This window comes from Bos grunniens, chromosome 12 (genome assembly GCF_055505025.1).
Source record: "Bos grunniens cultivar Pamir isolate PY7600 chromosome 12, Bosgru_T2T1.0, whole genome shotgun sequence".
NCBI classification, from domain to species: Eukaryota; Metazoa; Chordata; class Mammalia; order Artiodactyla; family Bovidae; genus Bos; species Bos grunniens.
In genome coordinates, this window is record NC_141176.1 from 24,384,465 (window position 1) to 24,401,780 (window position 17,316).

Sequence of the window (17,316 nt, forward strand, 5' to 3'; positions counted from 1 at the left end):
GCATCAATCTCACCCCAAACCACATAATTTACATAAAGCGTTTTTGTTCTGCAGTGACAACTGAGATTATTTTGTGCTTTGGGGGATGTTTTTTAAACCAAAGTATGATCGTGTCCTCCTTCCTGCCTTTCCTTTCACTCCTTCCTTTTCTCTTCCTTTTTAAAAAATGTGTGTCAAACTGATGAGTGAATTAGGAAAACACAGTGTTTAATTGGGACTGTACATGAATAATTCATGCGATCTAATGATCTGAGCTAGGAAATGCTAAAACAAAAGTGAACTCTCATTCATTTAGTGTTGTACTAAGTCAGCTCCTGAAACGTTCAGCTGTAACAGGGTCAAAATTGCCCAAAGTCGTTTCCTGAATTGTTCAATTAAAATGTTTCCAGCACTCATCAAAACATTCAGAAAAAATGTTTTCTGCCAGTTTCATGGAAAACTAGCTATGTTTTAAGAATGGAAATGATTTGATAATTTTTTTCTATCTGCATTAAGAATGAATTACCTTGGGCCTTTCTGAAGATGACAGAAAATATTGTGTTAACCAAGCCAGTTTTGCATCTGTGCAGGAGATGGATATCTATTTTGAAGTGCATATCTTCCCAATTCTTCTTTCTTCTGTCATGATGCTTAAGTATATCTATAAAGTTGTTTTGGACATGTTTCTCTCAAAAAGTAATGTATCTGTTTTTTTGTGACCACGTGCAGTTATAAAATTCTAGTTCCACATGACATATCAATTCTTCTCATACTTTCAGGTGCTAAGAATCACCTGAAGAGCTTGCTAAAACAGATCCCTTTTCTCAATTCCCACAGGTCAGGAGTATTAGGCAGGGGCCTAAATTCGCATTTATTGCAAATTCATCAGCTAATTTTGAAGTAAATGGTCTAAGGAAGACATCATGAATAGCCCTAGGCTGAAAAATTCTATTTAGCAGCTCAAATAAATATGGGTTTGATGCCAAAAGGAACCTCTCTCATATAATATTTATATTAAGAAACATTTTATAGATCTCATTTATATGGTATTCACTTATGGTACATATATATTTTATATATAAGAACTCTGATATATACTAAGTACAATTATATAAATTAATGAACACCTGTGTATTTGGGGCCTCAGTGGTTTCAGATAACTGGATTTGAATTTTCATAAATTCTTTATGTGGAATATCTGTTTTCAAACTAAAATATAAACATTGTTCCTTATACTGTAAATGGGAAATTTTGTGTTAAAAATTCAACTAGGGAGTACCCTGGTGGTCCAGTAATTAAGACTCCACACTTCCAATGCAGGGGGCATGGGTTCAGTCTCTGATAGGGAAACTAAGATCCAGCAAGCTTCACATGGCTAAAAGACAAAAAAAAATCAACTCATCCCAAGTGATGAAGAAGAAAGAAAAGAAAAGGAAAAAAAGATGGAAAAGTACATAGAAATAACCTCAGATGAAGTCTTTGGGAAATATATGGATTGCTTATGCCCTTTGGTCATAGGAGTTCAGCTAGGATTATAAACATAAATGATGAAAAGTTATTTCTGAATGACTAATTTGTGTGCTCCAAACCTGAGTTTCATGAATAGTTTTTAAATGGCTGCACTTTAGACCTGGGTTTCCTGGGCTCAGTTTTCTCCCATCACTTACTAGTTATGTGAACTTGGACCTGTTTTTTCACCTCTCTGTGCTTCACCTATAAAATAAGGAATTTCTGCCTTACACCATTAATATGAGAAAAACATGAGTCGATCAATGTATTTAAAGTGCTGGTATCCAAATGCATGATTAGTTCTCTCCTTTCTCTCCTACTGCTGTTTCCTCCTCCTTCATGTACCCTGAGTCCACTGGACTTGCCTCTTGCAATGTCTTTATTGTGGCATTTGCTTTATTTTAGTTGAAAAAGACCTTCATGTCTGAATTCACACTTGCCTTTACCACTTGCAAACTGTCTAATTTGGGGCAAGGTGTTTCATGTGGGCCTCGATTGTATTATCTTTTAAATGACGATAATAGCAAAAAAGCACCGACTTTGGGAGGCTGTGATGTCATGCTGATTTGGTGACTCAGCCTCCTTGATCATCTTTTGTTCTATCATTCATTTTCTCATGCTAATTTTTAATAACATAATTTACGATTTCAGGAACAGGAGCATTATTTCTGTACAAAAATAGACTACCATAAATGAGGCAAACAGTCATTTTGTGAATCAAGCAATGAGAATTTATGGAGTCACATTAAGAAACTGGCTTTCCATCTGTTTGTTGAGAATGCAGACACTGGCGATACAGCCCCTGCCTTCAAGCAGTTCACAGAAAGGAAAGAGAAATGCACATGAAGACCTTACAGTGTGATAAGGTCTACCACAGGGACCTTGGTGGCATCATGGAAGGAACTAAATTTGGCTGGCAGTGTCTTGAAATGATTTAGAGGACAGAGTGAGTGGGGATGTATTGTGTCCATGAACATTCATAAATGTCCCTGGGAGAAGAGACACAACATGCATGAGTCTGAGAGTATAAAGGAGGCCACTAATTCAGAGGGATGGTCCAGGGAACTGGGGCAGGGAGAGGATGGGAAGGACTTTCCAGATCATGCTATACAGTTTGAATCCTAAAATAAAGAGGAACCCTTAATGAGGCTGAAACAGAATGAGTCAAATGATGATGATTACCTGAAGTAGAGCAGTGGACACAGGAGAAGTTAATAGAAGATTGGCTTTGGGAAAAAAAAAAAAATTAGGAGGTAAGATCCACAAGACACGTGATTTGTTATTATGAAGGCTTGGATCATAGGTGGGATCCCAGAATGGTCTTGACGCTGCTCCTCAGTAAATAGTTTACTTCTGATGGTTATGATGACCAAATGAACCATCAGTCCTTCAAGAGGGAGATCCTTCTGTAACTGGTCTGTAGGGAGAGAACCTCCTGGTCTAGCAGAAGGACCATTCTTATTTGGCTCATCCCTTTGCAATTTATCCTCCTGGAGATTTTTTTTTTTTAACATACAAAAGGGTCCTTTTGGCCAAAGGTGTGATCTGGGCTCTGATCCATACTTGGTATGACTACTGCCTGTACCACTTCCTACCAGTACGATTTGGGACAAGTTAACCTATGCCTCAACATTCTTCTCTGTAAGATGATAGGAATAATCAAATTCCAGACAATGTTTGTGAGGATCTCATTAATAAACACATTTATGCCATAGAGTTTAATATAAGCACTCAGTTGTTTTTTATTTTGATTAAAATGAAACAGCATTAGGTTATACAAAGAGAACACAGAAGTTCACGTGACTTTAGGATTCTCCTTCTCCACAAGGCTTGTGGTTCTGCCTTAAATGCCTTGATTCATTAGCATTTCACAGCTTAGGGATTGTAGCTTTTTAAAATTTGCTTTTAATTTTTGAAGGAGAAGGTTTGTCAATCATTTCTTGTTCTCACCATGTATAAAATGTTAAGTCAATCTAGAGCTTGTTGATGCCTGGGCACACTTGGAAAATGTTAGTTTATCTTCATTAGGAATCGTTTTCTCCTAAATATTACCCAGTCCCTTTTCCTATGTATAACTTGTCTCTTATGTCTATCTTCTGTCATTTGGCAGAAATGGTTGCAATTCTATGCCTCGTCCACTGTGTAAATAATATTCTCAGAAATCAAAATGATGAGGAATAAGAACAGTTCTTTCAATGATCTTGCTGGAATTTTTCATAGCACCAGTCTTCTAAATAGTATTTACCTCATTGGTCCCTCTTCTTATCAGCTAGAAAGAAGGCAAATGTTTCCATTTCACAAATGTTACAACTGTAGTGAATTCTCCAAATCATGAACTTTTCTAAATATTCTTTAGTTTTATGACAGAGAGCTGTAGATAGTTAAATCTGAGTTGTATAGTATTATCTACCACAGGAGAAAACCATACACCTTCCTGTTGTCTTCACTTCTTAATTTTCTAACCAGTTTGTAGAAAGGGAAATGTTTTCACCTTATAAATCAAGCATTAAAACTAGCATACATTTTCTGTTTAATTTTGTAGAACAAATGTTTTCACTTTGCCTCAACTTAATTATTATTCATTTTGAATACTTGACTTTTATGAGTATGCATCAGGCTCTAGAGAATATAAAGATGAACTTTTCCTATATTCAAGGAACTTAGGACCTACTATTATGATGCAATCCGTCTTCCTCTCCTAACACTTTTGCTAAGGTGTTCATGATCTGCCTTCAGCTTTCTCTTAGAGTTATCACTATTCCCAAAGCCTCTGCAACCCAGCTATATTAAGATGCTCCCATTTCTACAAATGATCCATCTTTTCTAACAATCGTACTTTAGAATATGTCTGGGACAGTTCTCCACCCGAAAATGCTTTTCGAGCTTCTGTCACATATAAAACACTCTATTAGATGTCCAGTACCAAAAACACATTAGACAAAGCTCCCGACATGGAAATCTGACAAGGAACTCAAAGGTAAATATTCTGTTTTCTAGGTCTGCATAGGAGCAAGTTCCTTACAAAGAATCTAAATAGAAATGGAGGCTTAAGGCAAAGTCAGACTATGTTAGGTTTATAATTTATAAGCAAATCCATGAGAAAAAAAGGAAAGCAGGAATTTCTGGTGCTCAAAGAGATATAGGTATGTACATATCTCTTGATTTCTCTCGAACAGGGGATTGCCAGCTCTGGTCAGCAGGATCCTGGTGTCCACTCATCTGTAGTACAAGAGAACTTCTCAAAGGAAAGACAAGCACTGCCTATTTAATATCTGTCTTTTTCACTGTATTGTAAGCCTGCATGGCATGAGTTATAGCTTGTTTGATTACTACTATGAACCCTGAAGATATTGCCTGACACAGAGTATGCACTCAACACATATTTGATAAGTGATTAGTAGCCAAAGAATCAAAATAATTAGAATTGAAACCCATTTTTTAGACAAAGGGTCCAGGATTCATAGAAAGGCCTTTTGGTGAGAATGTGAGGGTCAGTTTGGAGAACGGCCAGAATTGAAGGTTTGAGCCAGAGCGGTAAGCACCTAATTGGGTACAAATGGAAAGTCAATCTCAAAAGGAAGTCAAGTCCCAGATTCCAGAGGCTTCATGTGACATGTTGGGAAATGGAATTTCATCATGAGGATACTGGTGTCATTCAAGAACATTAAGCCAGATTGCCTGATTGGTCCTTTTAAAAGATGACCTGGAGGAAATAAATGATTATAGAGACAAGATTCAAGGCAGGGATAAGAGTTAAAAGGCTATTATAATCATTTCTGTAGGGAATAGATTTCCTACAGAAGTAGATTTCCTACAAAACTTCCTTTTGTAGGAAACTTTTTTTAACAGTGAGGATACCAGTGTCAAGGAGTAAGGACATATATAAGATTTTGGTTTCAAAGGCTGGGAGTTTGCTAGGAAGGACTCTAGGATCAACCTCAAATGCTGCCTTAGGTGATTTACTGCCATCCACTGAGATGAAAAAGCATGAATTGTGAAGGTGTTTGAGGATGAAAAGAGGATGAGTTTCAATTCTGACCTGTGAGTTTGAGACACCCATGAGATATTTAAGAGAAAATGTCAAGAGGAAAGAGAATATAAAATATGAATGTACGTGCAACTTCTGGGCTGGAGATGAGGAATTGGGAGTTATTAGCATATAAGTGACAACTGAAATCACAGGAAATATCCAGGGAGAGTAGAAAGAATAAGAAGAGAAGGGCTCTGAGAAGTGAACTCGATGTTTAAGGTGCAAGTGAAGAAGCAGAGCCTGCTAAGAAGATTGACAAGAGCCATCACTCTGGCTGGAGGCAAACATACAAAGATGAAACATGAGTATAGATCTTGTGAATAAGTTTTAGAAAATAAAGCCAAAGAAAACTTTAAAATTCAAGTTAGTCTTTTCATTCCTAACAGTAGATGTGGAAAATATGTTTAATCACTGCAAAATTACCACTTTTCTGTACAGAGTCACAGAATAGCTTGGTTTGAAAGAAATGTTTAAATTGCTTCATAAAATAATGCCTTTCTTTAAAACCTAAGTGAAATGTACATAGATGTGAATGGCAGAATAAAACTTAAAGAGTAAAGTTTAAAAAAATGAAATCAAGAGAGAATTCCTAAAATTTTATATCTCAGTTTATTGCTAACAAGAAACAAGGTTTCTGGGTCAGAGAACAGATACATTCTTTACTTACAAAACAGTCTTCACATTGGTCCCCCATGCTCCAAGCTCACACAGGGCAACAGAAGAGAAGCCAGATGTGCCCTCCACATACATGAGTTTGTATCACAGGACAGCAGTGGGAAACTAATGCGTCTCAGAGCTTGTGTAGTACAGCTGTGCCTGCTGCCCATATTCCCCCTGGAGACAGAAAGAGCAAGACCTTCACCTTCTAAAGTGAACAAGTTCTCTCTGGGGAGGCAAAGATCCCCCTGGATTATTATCCTTAGACAGTAAGCAGATGGTTCCAGGGAAGATTTTTCTCAGTCTCTCAGGAGGTCTCTCTCTTTAATTTCCAAGTCTTCATTCAAACATCCTTTAACCCTGTGCTTAGTCGCTGAGTCGTGTCCAACTCTTTGCAACCCCATGCACTGTAGCCTGTCAGGCTCCTCTGTCCACAGGGGATTCTCCAGGCAAGAATACTGGAGTGGGTTGCCACGCCCTCTTCCAGGGGAATCTTCCCAACCCAGGGATCGAATCCAGGTCTCCCGCATTGCAGAAGGATTCTTTACCTTCTGAGCCACCAGGGAAGCCCTCCTTTAACCCAAATACCAGCAATATTTTTCTCAGGATACCCCGACCAGGTATAAATGCTATTCACATAGCATTGTTTCTCATCATTTATCCGGAGTGCTGGACCCTGAAACAGTCCTGGATAATTATATAGGGGCAGAAGCTAGCATCTCATTTGCAAAATGGAAACCATCCTCTTATGATTTTGCAAGCCCCAGCTGAGAGAATTTGCTAAGAAGGGTTCTAAAGTACAGTAAGTCAATAGCAGAGCTGGAGTCAGTGACCATGTGACGATGGATTTTACATCCTACTGGATCAAACGGGCTGTGATGCCTAGAACAAGGAATGGTATCTCCACTAGATTCAGTAACATCAAAGGATCCTTCGAGCTTGAACAACATATAATCTCTATTCATTGCCAGTCTCGTTAGCGCCAGATAGAATGTGTCACTTTCTCTTCTCTATTCCCACAGCAGTTAGTGTTCATCTCTCAGAGCATTTTTATTATAATTATCTGTTCCTTTCATCCTCATTTTTCCATGCGTGAATACTTGATGGGATAAAATGTCTCTTGAGCACCTAGGACCTGCAGGGCATTGTGTTAAATGTGGTGAGAAATTCCAAGAAAACAGTTATATCTTTAAGAATGCTTATTGTTTAGTATTTTGTACATTTTGAGGTATGGTCCTCAGCCATATAAGTTAAAAGAGAGAGAGATGATTAGCCATCAACAGAAGGCTAGATATTCTCTACTAAAATATGTGTGTCTTTCAAGAGAATGAGAAAAGGAAGATTAATGTTATCTTAGTCTTTGAAGGAAAAGGTGGCATAAAATACAGGGTGGCGGGAAGGAACTGGAGAGAATTAGGTGAGGTTTGATACTGCAAGCTGTTACTCTAATACTCATGACAATGAATCAAAAATCTTATTTTCTTTTTCCTGTATCTTCAATCCTTAGCTATTTTATGCTGAAGCCATGCGTGGGAATGCTTAAGAAGAGTTATCAGGATTTAAAAATAGAAAATAATTTCCTTCTAGTTCAAACTTGATTGTTTTAAATTGTCACTCAAGCAGGCGTCTGAGTGTTGAACAAAATCAAGAACTTCTGAGGTATTTTCTCCCCAAGGAGATTTTAAAAAATACTATCTATTACTTTCAAGAGAATTAATTAACATTTGTAAAGGTCTTTGGTATAAAATGCAATATAAAAAGAATAGAAATATTCTGATGGTACTCATAGAGAAGTAACTTTTTTTTCCTACATGATCATTAGGAAAAAAATGCAGTTGTCTAGACATTTTTAGTGATGTATGTGAAAAAGAAAATGTAATTTATTGCTCATTCTTATACAGATATAACCATAGATGTTCATAATGTAGCATTTCAACATGTATTTGACCTTTTCTTGATAAGGATACAAATCTACTTTAAGATTACAAGGGATAAATTTCAATGTTCTCCTTCTATAGCCTGATATCAAAACAGTTCAAAGCTGACATTTTAATCATACTTTAAAAATAATTGCTCGTCAAAGTTTAATGTAACAAATATTTTTCTCAAATCAAATGTTTTATCTAATTAGGGAATGTTTAAACAAATATCACACTTTCTACACATGAAATATTAAAATCAGCAATCCATTGATTGCCTGAGTGATTTCCAACTTAGGTTTTATGTACATTTAGGCTATAACAGATACAAAATATTAATGGTGATGCCCACATTCGTCATGACTATGTCCACGGCCACTACTTCCACTCATTTATATGTCATTTGTGTCCAACATGGATAACTCTAGAATAGGCACATGTGTCAAATATGGTAAGTGAAGTCATTGATTTTGTTCAAAGTGTAGCAGTTTTCCCCTATAATGTAGTTTTCTTTTTTATTATGTTATCTCTATTTTTTCCAATATAAAATCAGACTGTTGTTTTTTTTTCCTATATAACATTTTCCTTTTCTTTTTTTAATAGTTCTATTGCAAAGATCAAGGCCTGATGTACTCACAGATTAGCAAAGACTACAAATGACAAGGACAGATTAGGAAGGTTGCTTTGATTACAGCTCATCCCTTATAAGTTCCTTTCGTAAATGTCTTATTTTTGTGTAGATTAGAAGTGCTGCCACCTTCATGGAATACATCAGCTTCCTGCCAATAGGTCATGGTGCTGAAGCCACCTGAAAAAAATCATCCTGGCCTGGGCTTGACGGATTTGTATGTATGTGCTTGTTTCATACTTTATTTTCTCCTTGTTTCTCTCTTTTCTCCAGTACAGTGCTCTTAATCCACGTGAATCTTGGGACATGTGGCACCCCACGCTGGTGGCTGAAGCTTTGTTTGCTATTGCAAATATATTCAGTTCCCTGCGTCTGATCTCACTGTTCACTGCAAATTCTCACCTGGGGCCTCTGCAAATATCTCTGGGAAGAATGCTCCTGGACATCTTGAAGTTTCTGTTCATCTACTGCCTCGTGCTGCTAGCATTTGCCAATGGCCTAAACCAGTTGTACTTCTATTATGAAGAAACAAAAGGGTTAAGCTGCAAAGGCATACGATGTGAAAAGCAGAATAACGCCTTTTCAACGTAAGTCTCATGAACTTTCCTCTTGGAAATGTTGGTAGAATTTAAAGGCTACTTACATTTTGAAATTGAACCATGACAAGTGGTTGCAAAGAAACACTGTGCTCAGTGGGGAAAACAGAGATATCTAGTACATCTAAGTTTTAGTAAAATGGTCTTTTCTTTTAAATGAGCTCATATAAAAGATAGCTATGTATACTGTTTTATAAGGGGAAATAGAAATTCCCTGCTGGTTCAGTGGTTAGGGCTCCATGCTTCCATAGCAGGGGCCATGGCTTCAATTCCTGGACAGGGAACTGAAGTATCACATGTCGTGTGGCACCACCAAAAAAAAAAAAAACCCAACAACAAAAATATTGCTGAGAGAAATTGGAGAAGACCTAAATAAATGGAGGGGCTTCCCTGACACCTCAGTTGGTGAAGAATTCACCTGCAATGCAGGAGACCTGGGTTTGATTCCTGGGTTGGGAAGATCCCCTGGAGAAGGGATAGGCTACCCACTCTAGTATTTTGGGGCTTCCCTTGTGGCTCAGCTGCTAAAGAATCCACCTGCAATGTGGGAGACCTGGGTTTGATCCCTGGGTTGGGAAGATGCCCTGGAGAAGGGATAGGCTACCCACTCCAGTATTCTGGTCTGGAGAATTCCATGGACTGTATAGTCCATGGGGTTGCAAAGAATCGGACACAAGTGAGTGAGTTTCCCTTTCACTTAGAATAAATGGAGAAATATATTTAAAAAATATGAAATGTGGAGTAGAAAGGAACCTGTGTCTAGTGACAGCGTACAAGCACGTTAACGGATAGAATTTATGGAAAACCAGTCATGGAAGAAAATCCAAATGCTTTTCAATCTTTGCTCAGGCGTTTTCCAGATACTGAAGTCCCTTCACGTGTCTCTGTTATTCTCAGGTTCCCTAGCCCAAAGTCTAAATGTGGGGAAATAATTCAAACTAGAGACCTCAGGCTAACCTAGGCCATGATTCTGATGTGCATAAAACTCTCTGTGCCCTTACAGCTGATGAGCATCTGGTCTCTTGGTGTCTAATGAGCATCTGAGCATCTTGGTGTCAAGCTTCAGTCAGGCTTGCTGACAGCACACATTCATGGCCACAGTGTTTCAGGCTCACATAGCCCTAATACATGCCTGTGTCTACTTCCTTCCCACTGTGATAAACAGTGAATTAGCAGATGAATTAGGCAGTGAGGTGATCTTCCTCTCCACAGTAATCACGTGAACACATGGTCATTTGGTAGATGCCTTTGAAAGTCAGATGGCCATTCATTGGCCATTCTAGAATTTTATGTAATCTAAAAGAGTGCAGTAATTTCTCCAGTGGGAGGAAATCAGTTACGTCCCATAAACTAAATTACTTTTGGTTAAAATAGTCTTTTTGTCTCAGTTCTGTGTTTGTTTTATCTGTGATCCCAGTATTTAAAACCCCACTTTAATCCATCAACATCTGATTATTTGCACATAAGTTTTCATTGCAGTCTTAGCTGCCTGAAATCCATTCAGAGATAGATCTGATACAAACCACGAATCAAAGAAAACAAAAAGTCATCCCAGCTCCACCTTGTCACTTCATCACTTTCTCCAGCCTTTTTATTCTCCTGAGCTTAAGCAATTTCTCCAGTCTGACCAGTTTGCCCTGCTTTGTCATCTTCCTCGTGCTCCCTTCTCACCAGTTCAGCAGCGATTCGTTGAAACCCCTTGCTGCAACATCCTGGTGATGAATGGCTTTGGACTGTGTCTCAGTTTTAATATCAGAACTTGTCTTTCTCCACTCACTTATGATCCTAGACTTGGCAATCTGCCCCTGGCAACAAGGATAAGGAATTCACAGTCGTAGACCCCACCAACCTCTCCACTTCTTAGACTCAAATTCTGCCTGTAACAAAGTTCCTGGATGTTGTCTGCCTGCTGATTGGCCTCCTGGATTTCTGATGGAAATAGAGACCCTTTTTCCATGCTCCATCTTTCACAACTCCTAGTTACTCTGTGCTGTGTGCTCCGATATAGACTGCTTGCTAAGACCACCCTGTTGATATTTGCAGTCACATCCTTCTGATTCCATGCTTTGGCTTCCAGAAAAAACTTCCACACAGCCCCTAGAACTGAGTTTCCTCCTCAGGTCTTCTTTAATTCAAGGAACATTTGTGGTTCCAAGTCCCAACCCATTTTCTGACATCTTATGCATTGCCGTTAACAAGGGTTCTACCTAATCCCATCCTAATTTCGGAGAAGGCAATGGCACCCCACTCCAGTACTCTTGCCTGGAAAATCCCATGGATGGAGGAGCCTGGTGGGCTGCAGTCCATGGGGTCGCTAAGTGTTGGACATGACTGAGCGACTTCACTTTCACTTTTCACTTTCATGCATTGGAGAAGACAATGGCAACCCACTCCAGTGTTCTTGCCTGGAGAATCCCAGGGATGGGGGAGCCTGGTAGGCTGCCGTCTATGGGGTTGCACAGAGTCAGACATGACTGAAGTGACTTAGCAGCAGCAGCAGCAACAGTATCCTAATTTATGATCCATGAGATTCTCAGAAATCTGCTTGCCCTGTTACTGGTTTTGTGGTAAATGCTAACGTGTGTTGTGTGTGATTGTGTTTAGTTGTTCAGTTATGTCTGATTCTCTGTGACCCCATGGACTATAACCTACCAGGCTCCTCTATCCATGGAATTTTCAAGGCAAGAATACTGGAGTGGGTTGCCATTTCCTTCTCTAGAGGATCTTCCCAACCCAAGGATCAAACTTGCGTCTCCTGCATGTCCTGCATTGACAGATGCTTTACCACTCTGCCACGTGGGAAGCCCCAAATGTTTACATATTGTGAGCTAATTTAAATATGTGTCTAGGAAGAATATGGCTAGAAAATCTGATGCAAAATATTTGATACAAATTTTCTTCTAAAATCAAACATGTTAAATAACTTGGCTTATGTATTATGTTAGCATATACTGATCAATGATTTTTCTCTATTATCATGAAAAGCAACCAATAAGTGTATATCAGTCAAATATTATAGGTCCAAATCATTCAACACCAGTAAATCAGGTGTTCTACCTGAATTTTCCCCCAGATAGCAGATGGTAAATCTGCAAGCAACAAATTATTTTTGTTCAAAGTTACGAAGAGTAACTAGTATGATTTCTTTTTATTTTGGCCATGCTTCATGGCATGCATGATCATAGTTTCCCAACCGGAAACTGAACCCAGGTTCCCTGCATTGTAAGGTGGGTTCTTAACCCCTGGACCACCAGGGAAGTCCCACAATGATTGTTTTTCAATATTAATCTGCCTTACTAACTATCCTTCGACCCTGTTCAGTATCTCTGCAAAAACTCATCTGATAGATTTGGCCTTATGTGTCTAAGAGACAACTTCTGTATTCAGTTCACACCACTAGCACAGACCTTTCTCCCTAAGATCTGTAAGTCCAACTGTCTTTTGAACAGCTCTTCATGCAAATGTCCTAAACATTGAAACCCAATCAAAGAAATCTCATGAGAGTCTCTCAAAACATTTTTCTTCCTCCTCCTCAACTCCTTTTCTTAGTCAATGCTACCACAACCCATCCAGATACTTAAATCAAAAACTAGATCCCCCCGTCCCCACACCCTCGCCACGCACAGTCAGTCTGCAAATGTCTACTCCTGCTGTTTTTTATCTCGGGCCCTCTTCCCTTGCTCGCTCGCTCTGCCTAAATCCAAGTTCCTTGGCCCCTGGTGCCCGCCTTCCTTGACATGTCTTCTGTCCCGTTGCCTGCATGATCTTTCTAAACCAAAATCTTGACGCTCTTGTATTTAAAATATCTCAGTAGTTTCTTGTTCCTTATTGGATTCAGTCAGATTTCTTAGCTTGACATACTGAGTTCTCAGTGATCTGCCCCGTTCTCGATTCCCCAATAACACATTACTCTTCAACATTTTCTAATGGGTTAAGCTGTCCCTAAAAAGGTCATACTATTCTCTCATCTCAGAATGCTCTTGTTCTGCCCTCTTACTTAGTGAAGTTTTATTCTGGATTCCAAAACCCATCTCAGAGGTACCTTTTCTGGATGCCTTTCTGATCCCCTCCTGACTGTGAGCTCCCAGTGGGAACAGACTGTGATCTGCCTTCTGTGTCTCTCCATGCATTTGCCCACCAGCAAGGGGGCCCTTCTCCTACTCCTTTAATGGTTCCAGCTTGTTTTCTCTCTGATGTGGATAGAACTACATGTTGCTAAAAGACACCAAATGTTTGGTCACTGAAAGTAATCTTCATACAATTATAAATCAATAGTCTCTGGGAAAGAAGCTCTCTCTCTTATGAATACAGAGGCATGGACTTTGTGACAGATATTTTCTCACTAAGAAAAAAACCATTAATGTTGATTGGAGCTGCGTTCCTGATAACTGGAACTGGCCAACTGCAGTCATACTTTGTTTTAATATACTTTATTTCTTATAAACTAGGAATGAAACAAGTCATATGTCTTGTATTAATTTATATTTCCTCATTGGTTTCACCCCAAGAATAGAGGAAAATTCATCTGTGGAATACATGACTTTTTTTTTTTTCCCACTTGTTCTCTTTCTCTTGTTGTAAGTATTTAACTGGGGAGCAAGCTTGTTTTAGGAATTGAGAAATAGCCTCAAGAAGCAAGAGACAAAATATTACTTTTAGGATGGCAATGCTATAGAAGTTGCCAGATTTTAGTCTTTAACCAAGATGTCATACTACTATGCTTTGATTAAGTGTGGCATTATCCTGGAAAGCTTTCTGTGCTTATCTTTCCATAGAATTAGGAAAATATTGTCCCATAATGGCAATCTGAAATGAGATGTAGCTAATGGCTCATCAGTTTATGGGCAATGTTGCTATCAATAATTACGAAAGCAGTTTTAGAAACAATGGTTTTGAAATATTAACTTAGATTGCTTTTTTAATCCATGCAATATGAGAAGAATTAACTAAGAAATACCAGTGTCCTGGTAACAGGGTCTTGATTCATCTAAAAGTACATATATTTTGGTTAAGTGGAACTATTCTACAAATCTTACTTTTGATTCATTCAACTGAAAAAATGAAAATAAAAATAAGAATGAAATTCAGAATTAACCATAAAATTTCATCTTATTTTGAATTTTCTTATTTTCAAATTTTAATTAAATATGTAAATAAATGTTTTGCCAAAGAGTCTGCTAATATCCTAATGATGAATAGTTCTTATTTAGGTAGAAGAAAATCAGAATTATTCAACCATTACAATCCATTTACTCTCTATCCCTTTTTTATTTGAATATTTAGAAAAGTAACTGCTATGAGATTTATGTGGCAACATTTTATACAATTTATTATATCATTCATGTAACTTTTCTCTGAACTGCTATTGAGGTTAGAGAAAAACCAGTTGAATTATACTTTATATTCACAGTGAGAATGTACGCTATTTAGGAAGAAAGAACAACATCATTTTGCATTGAAGCCAATGACACTGTCATTTATCTTAGAAACTGTCCTTAAAGCTACTGAAAATAAAGAACTCATGGCCTTGGGTCAATTCTGAAAGTTTTCAAAGAATAACTTCTAGTGGCCTTTGTCTGAGGCCAATGAATTATATTGAACTTTCCCTGATATTGTTAGACTCTGACATCTGATAGTCCTTTAAAAGTATGGCAGAAACCAACACAATATTGTAAAGCAATTATCCTCCAATTAAAAATAAATAAAAAAGAAATGGTACAAAAATGAATCACAAAATCTGTGAATAAATCTAAAGTGTCAACTGTATTAAACAATTATATATGCAGTTTAAAAATAGGATGGAATTATAATAAATGATACTTTTTCAAAAATTAAAAAAAATAGTATATATATGGTGAACTCTTCCCAATGTACATCCCAGTTGACAAGACAAGATCTGATTGAGGTTGATCACATTAAAACCTTTAAGATAATTTGCCCCACTGAGAGTCCAACAGCCCTAGCAAAATAATTCAATTAGGAACCATTGCATTTCCTAGCCTATAATTAAAATTTTGTTACACAATTAAACATATGAAATGGTTTATGTAAAAAAAAAATTCAGAAAAGAAATCCTGAACACAAATTAAGGCATCCGTAGTGGGATTATCATGGTTATCCAGATGAGAAATCCATAGATTGCGTCAAGTAATAGGAGTTTGGTACAAGAATCCGGCACAGGATTATATCCATTAGATTCTCTAAGCAAGGGCTGACCTTAGCAAGAGCTGGACCTTGGAATTTTTTACTCTGAGAATCGATATTAACATGACTCAGCTACTCCACATTACTCTCTTCAGGGTTTACTTATTACCTGGCTTATTTATACTCTATTCTGTTTCTTAGTGTGTGTTGTGTCAAAACTTTGGCTTCCTCATAATTCCAGGGATCCTAGTTCTACATCGTAACTTCTGTCATTTCAGCGCCTTTTAACAACTACCTCATTCTCTTGCTGTTTCTAAGGTAAAACTTTGACCAAGGGGAGATCTGATAGTTTAAACTCATCTTTGCATGTCAACCCATACCACAGTCCACTGGCCTCACGTGAATTTGCTCTCCTTGGAGCACTTGACCACTGAAATCCTGCCTCCTTACTCAGCATGCCAGGCATAAGATACTTTTTGCTTTTGTTTTCACAATGTAACTACAGTCTTGTTTTAACCATTTCTCAAAGACTCTTAAGAGTTCTATTGTCTTTTATTATATTAAGGTGTTATAATGATCCTACTGAAATAGTTCTTCATTTGAGTTCAGACACTTTTCATCTTTTTCCATTTTGGGAGTAAATTTAAAAAAAATTTTTTAATGCTCCCTGAAATATTAAAAAATAGCAAATTTGATTATCTGAGCATTCAGAGACATCTTGTCATCTTACAGGATTTACTCTGTCTAACTTTAATTGTAAATGTGGAAATCCATAGTGATAATACTATTTTAGTCCTTTTATAATCAAAAAGGAAAAATCAGGTAAAAGTACTTATATTTTTCAAAGACTAAGCCTAAGGATCTATAATTTATCAACTGTCACTTAGTGCCCTGGGACAGAGGTTTGCAAACTTGTTATAAAAAGGACAGGTGGTACATATTTTAGGCTTTTGTAGGCCATCTGTTCTCTGTTGCAATCAGTCACCTCTGCCATCGTAACAGAAAAGAAACTGTAGACAGCGGATAAATGAGTTGATGTGGGTATGCTTCAATAAAACTTTATTTATGCACATTGAAATGTGAATTCATTTAAAATTTTCACATGTCATGAAATATCACTCTTCTTTTGATTTTTTTCTGACCATTTGAAAAAGTAAAAACAATTCTTAACTCAAGACCATACAGAAACAGGCTACAGGTCTGATTTGTCATCTCTAGTCCAGGAAACTAAATAGCTTTCAAAGCTCTAGGGAAAATTAGGTACACATGTGTGCAGTATAAGGAAACAGTATTCTTGGATTCTTTTTATTAAGCTTATTTTAAATTAATCAAATATAAACTAATAGTCATCATAGTCTATCTTCCAATCTTACTGTATAATGGTTCTATTAGTATACTTATTAGTGTCATTTTGTCTTTATTCTAGGTTATTTGAGACACTCCAGTCCCTGTTTTGGTCAATATTTGGGCTCATCAACTTATATGTGACCAATGTCAAAGCACAGCATGAATTCACCGAATTTGTTGGTGCCACCATGTTTGGGACATACAACGTCATCTCTCTGGTTGTCCTGCTTAACATGTTAATAGCTATGATGAATAATTCTTACCAACTTATTGCTGTAAGTTGAATCACTCCCCTCCTAGAATGTGTTGTTAGCTATACTCCACCCTATTATAATTGGTAATACAATCTGTAACTGCTATGAATGAAACAAATCAGAATTATAAATGGTCAATATGATGTTTATAAGCACTATTAGTATACTTGGCTATATACTAATTTAATTTTTCATATTACATGTGATTATACTAAATCTAACCTGCGAGGCAATCATTGGCTATGGCAAGCAG

General features: G+C 37.5%; 1 protein-coding gene across 6 annotated transcripts in view; it reads left to right on the plus strand.

Annotated features, from left to right (window-relative positions):
- The window catches only part of TRPC4 (transient receptor potential cation channel subfamily C member 4), a 211,515-nt gene that overhangs the window by 176,360 nt on the left and 17,839 nt on the right, over positions 1 to 17,316 (plus strand). For all 6 annotated transcript variants that reach the window (XM_086329274.1, XM_086329278.1, XM_086329273.1 and 3 more), the window contains 2 exons: positions 8,996 to 9,309; positions 16,889 to 17,084. In XM_086329274.1, the coding sequence (XP_086185400.1) occupies positions 8,996 to 9,309; positions 16,889 to 17,084 (510 nt within the window). The remainder of the gene's footprint in view (positions 1 to 8,995; positions 9,310 to 16,888; positions 17,085 to 17,316) is intronic.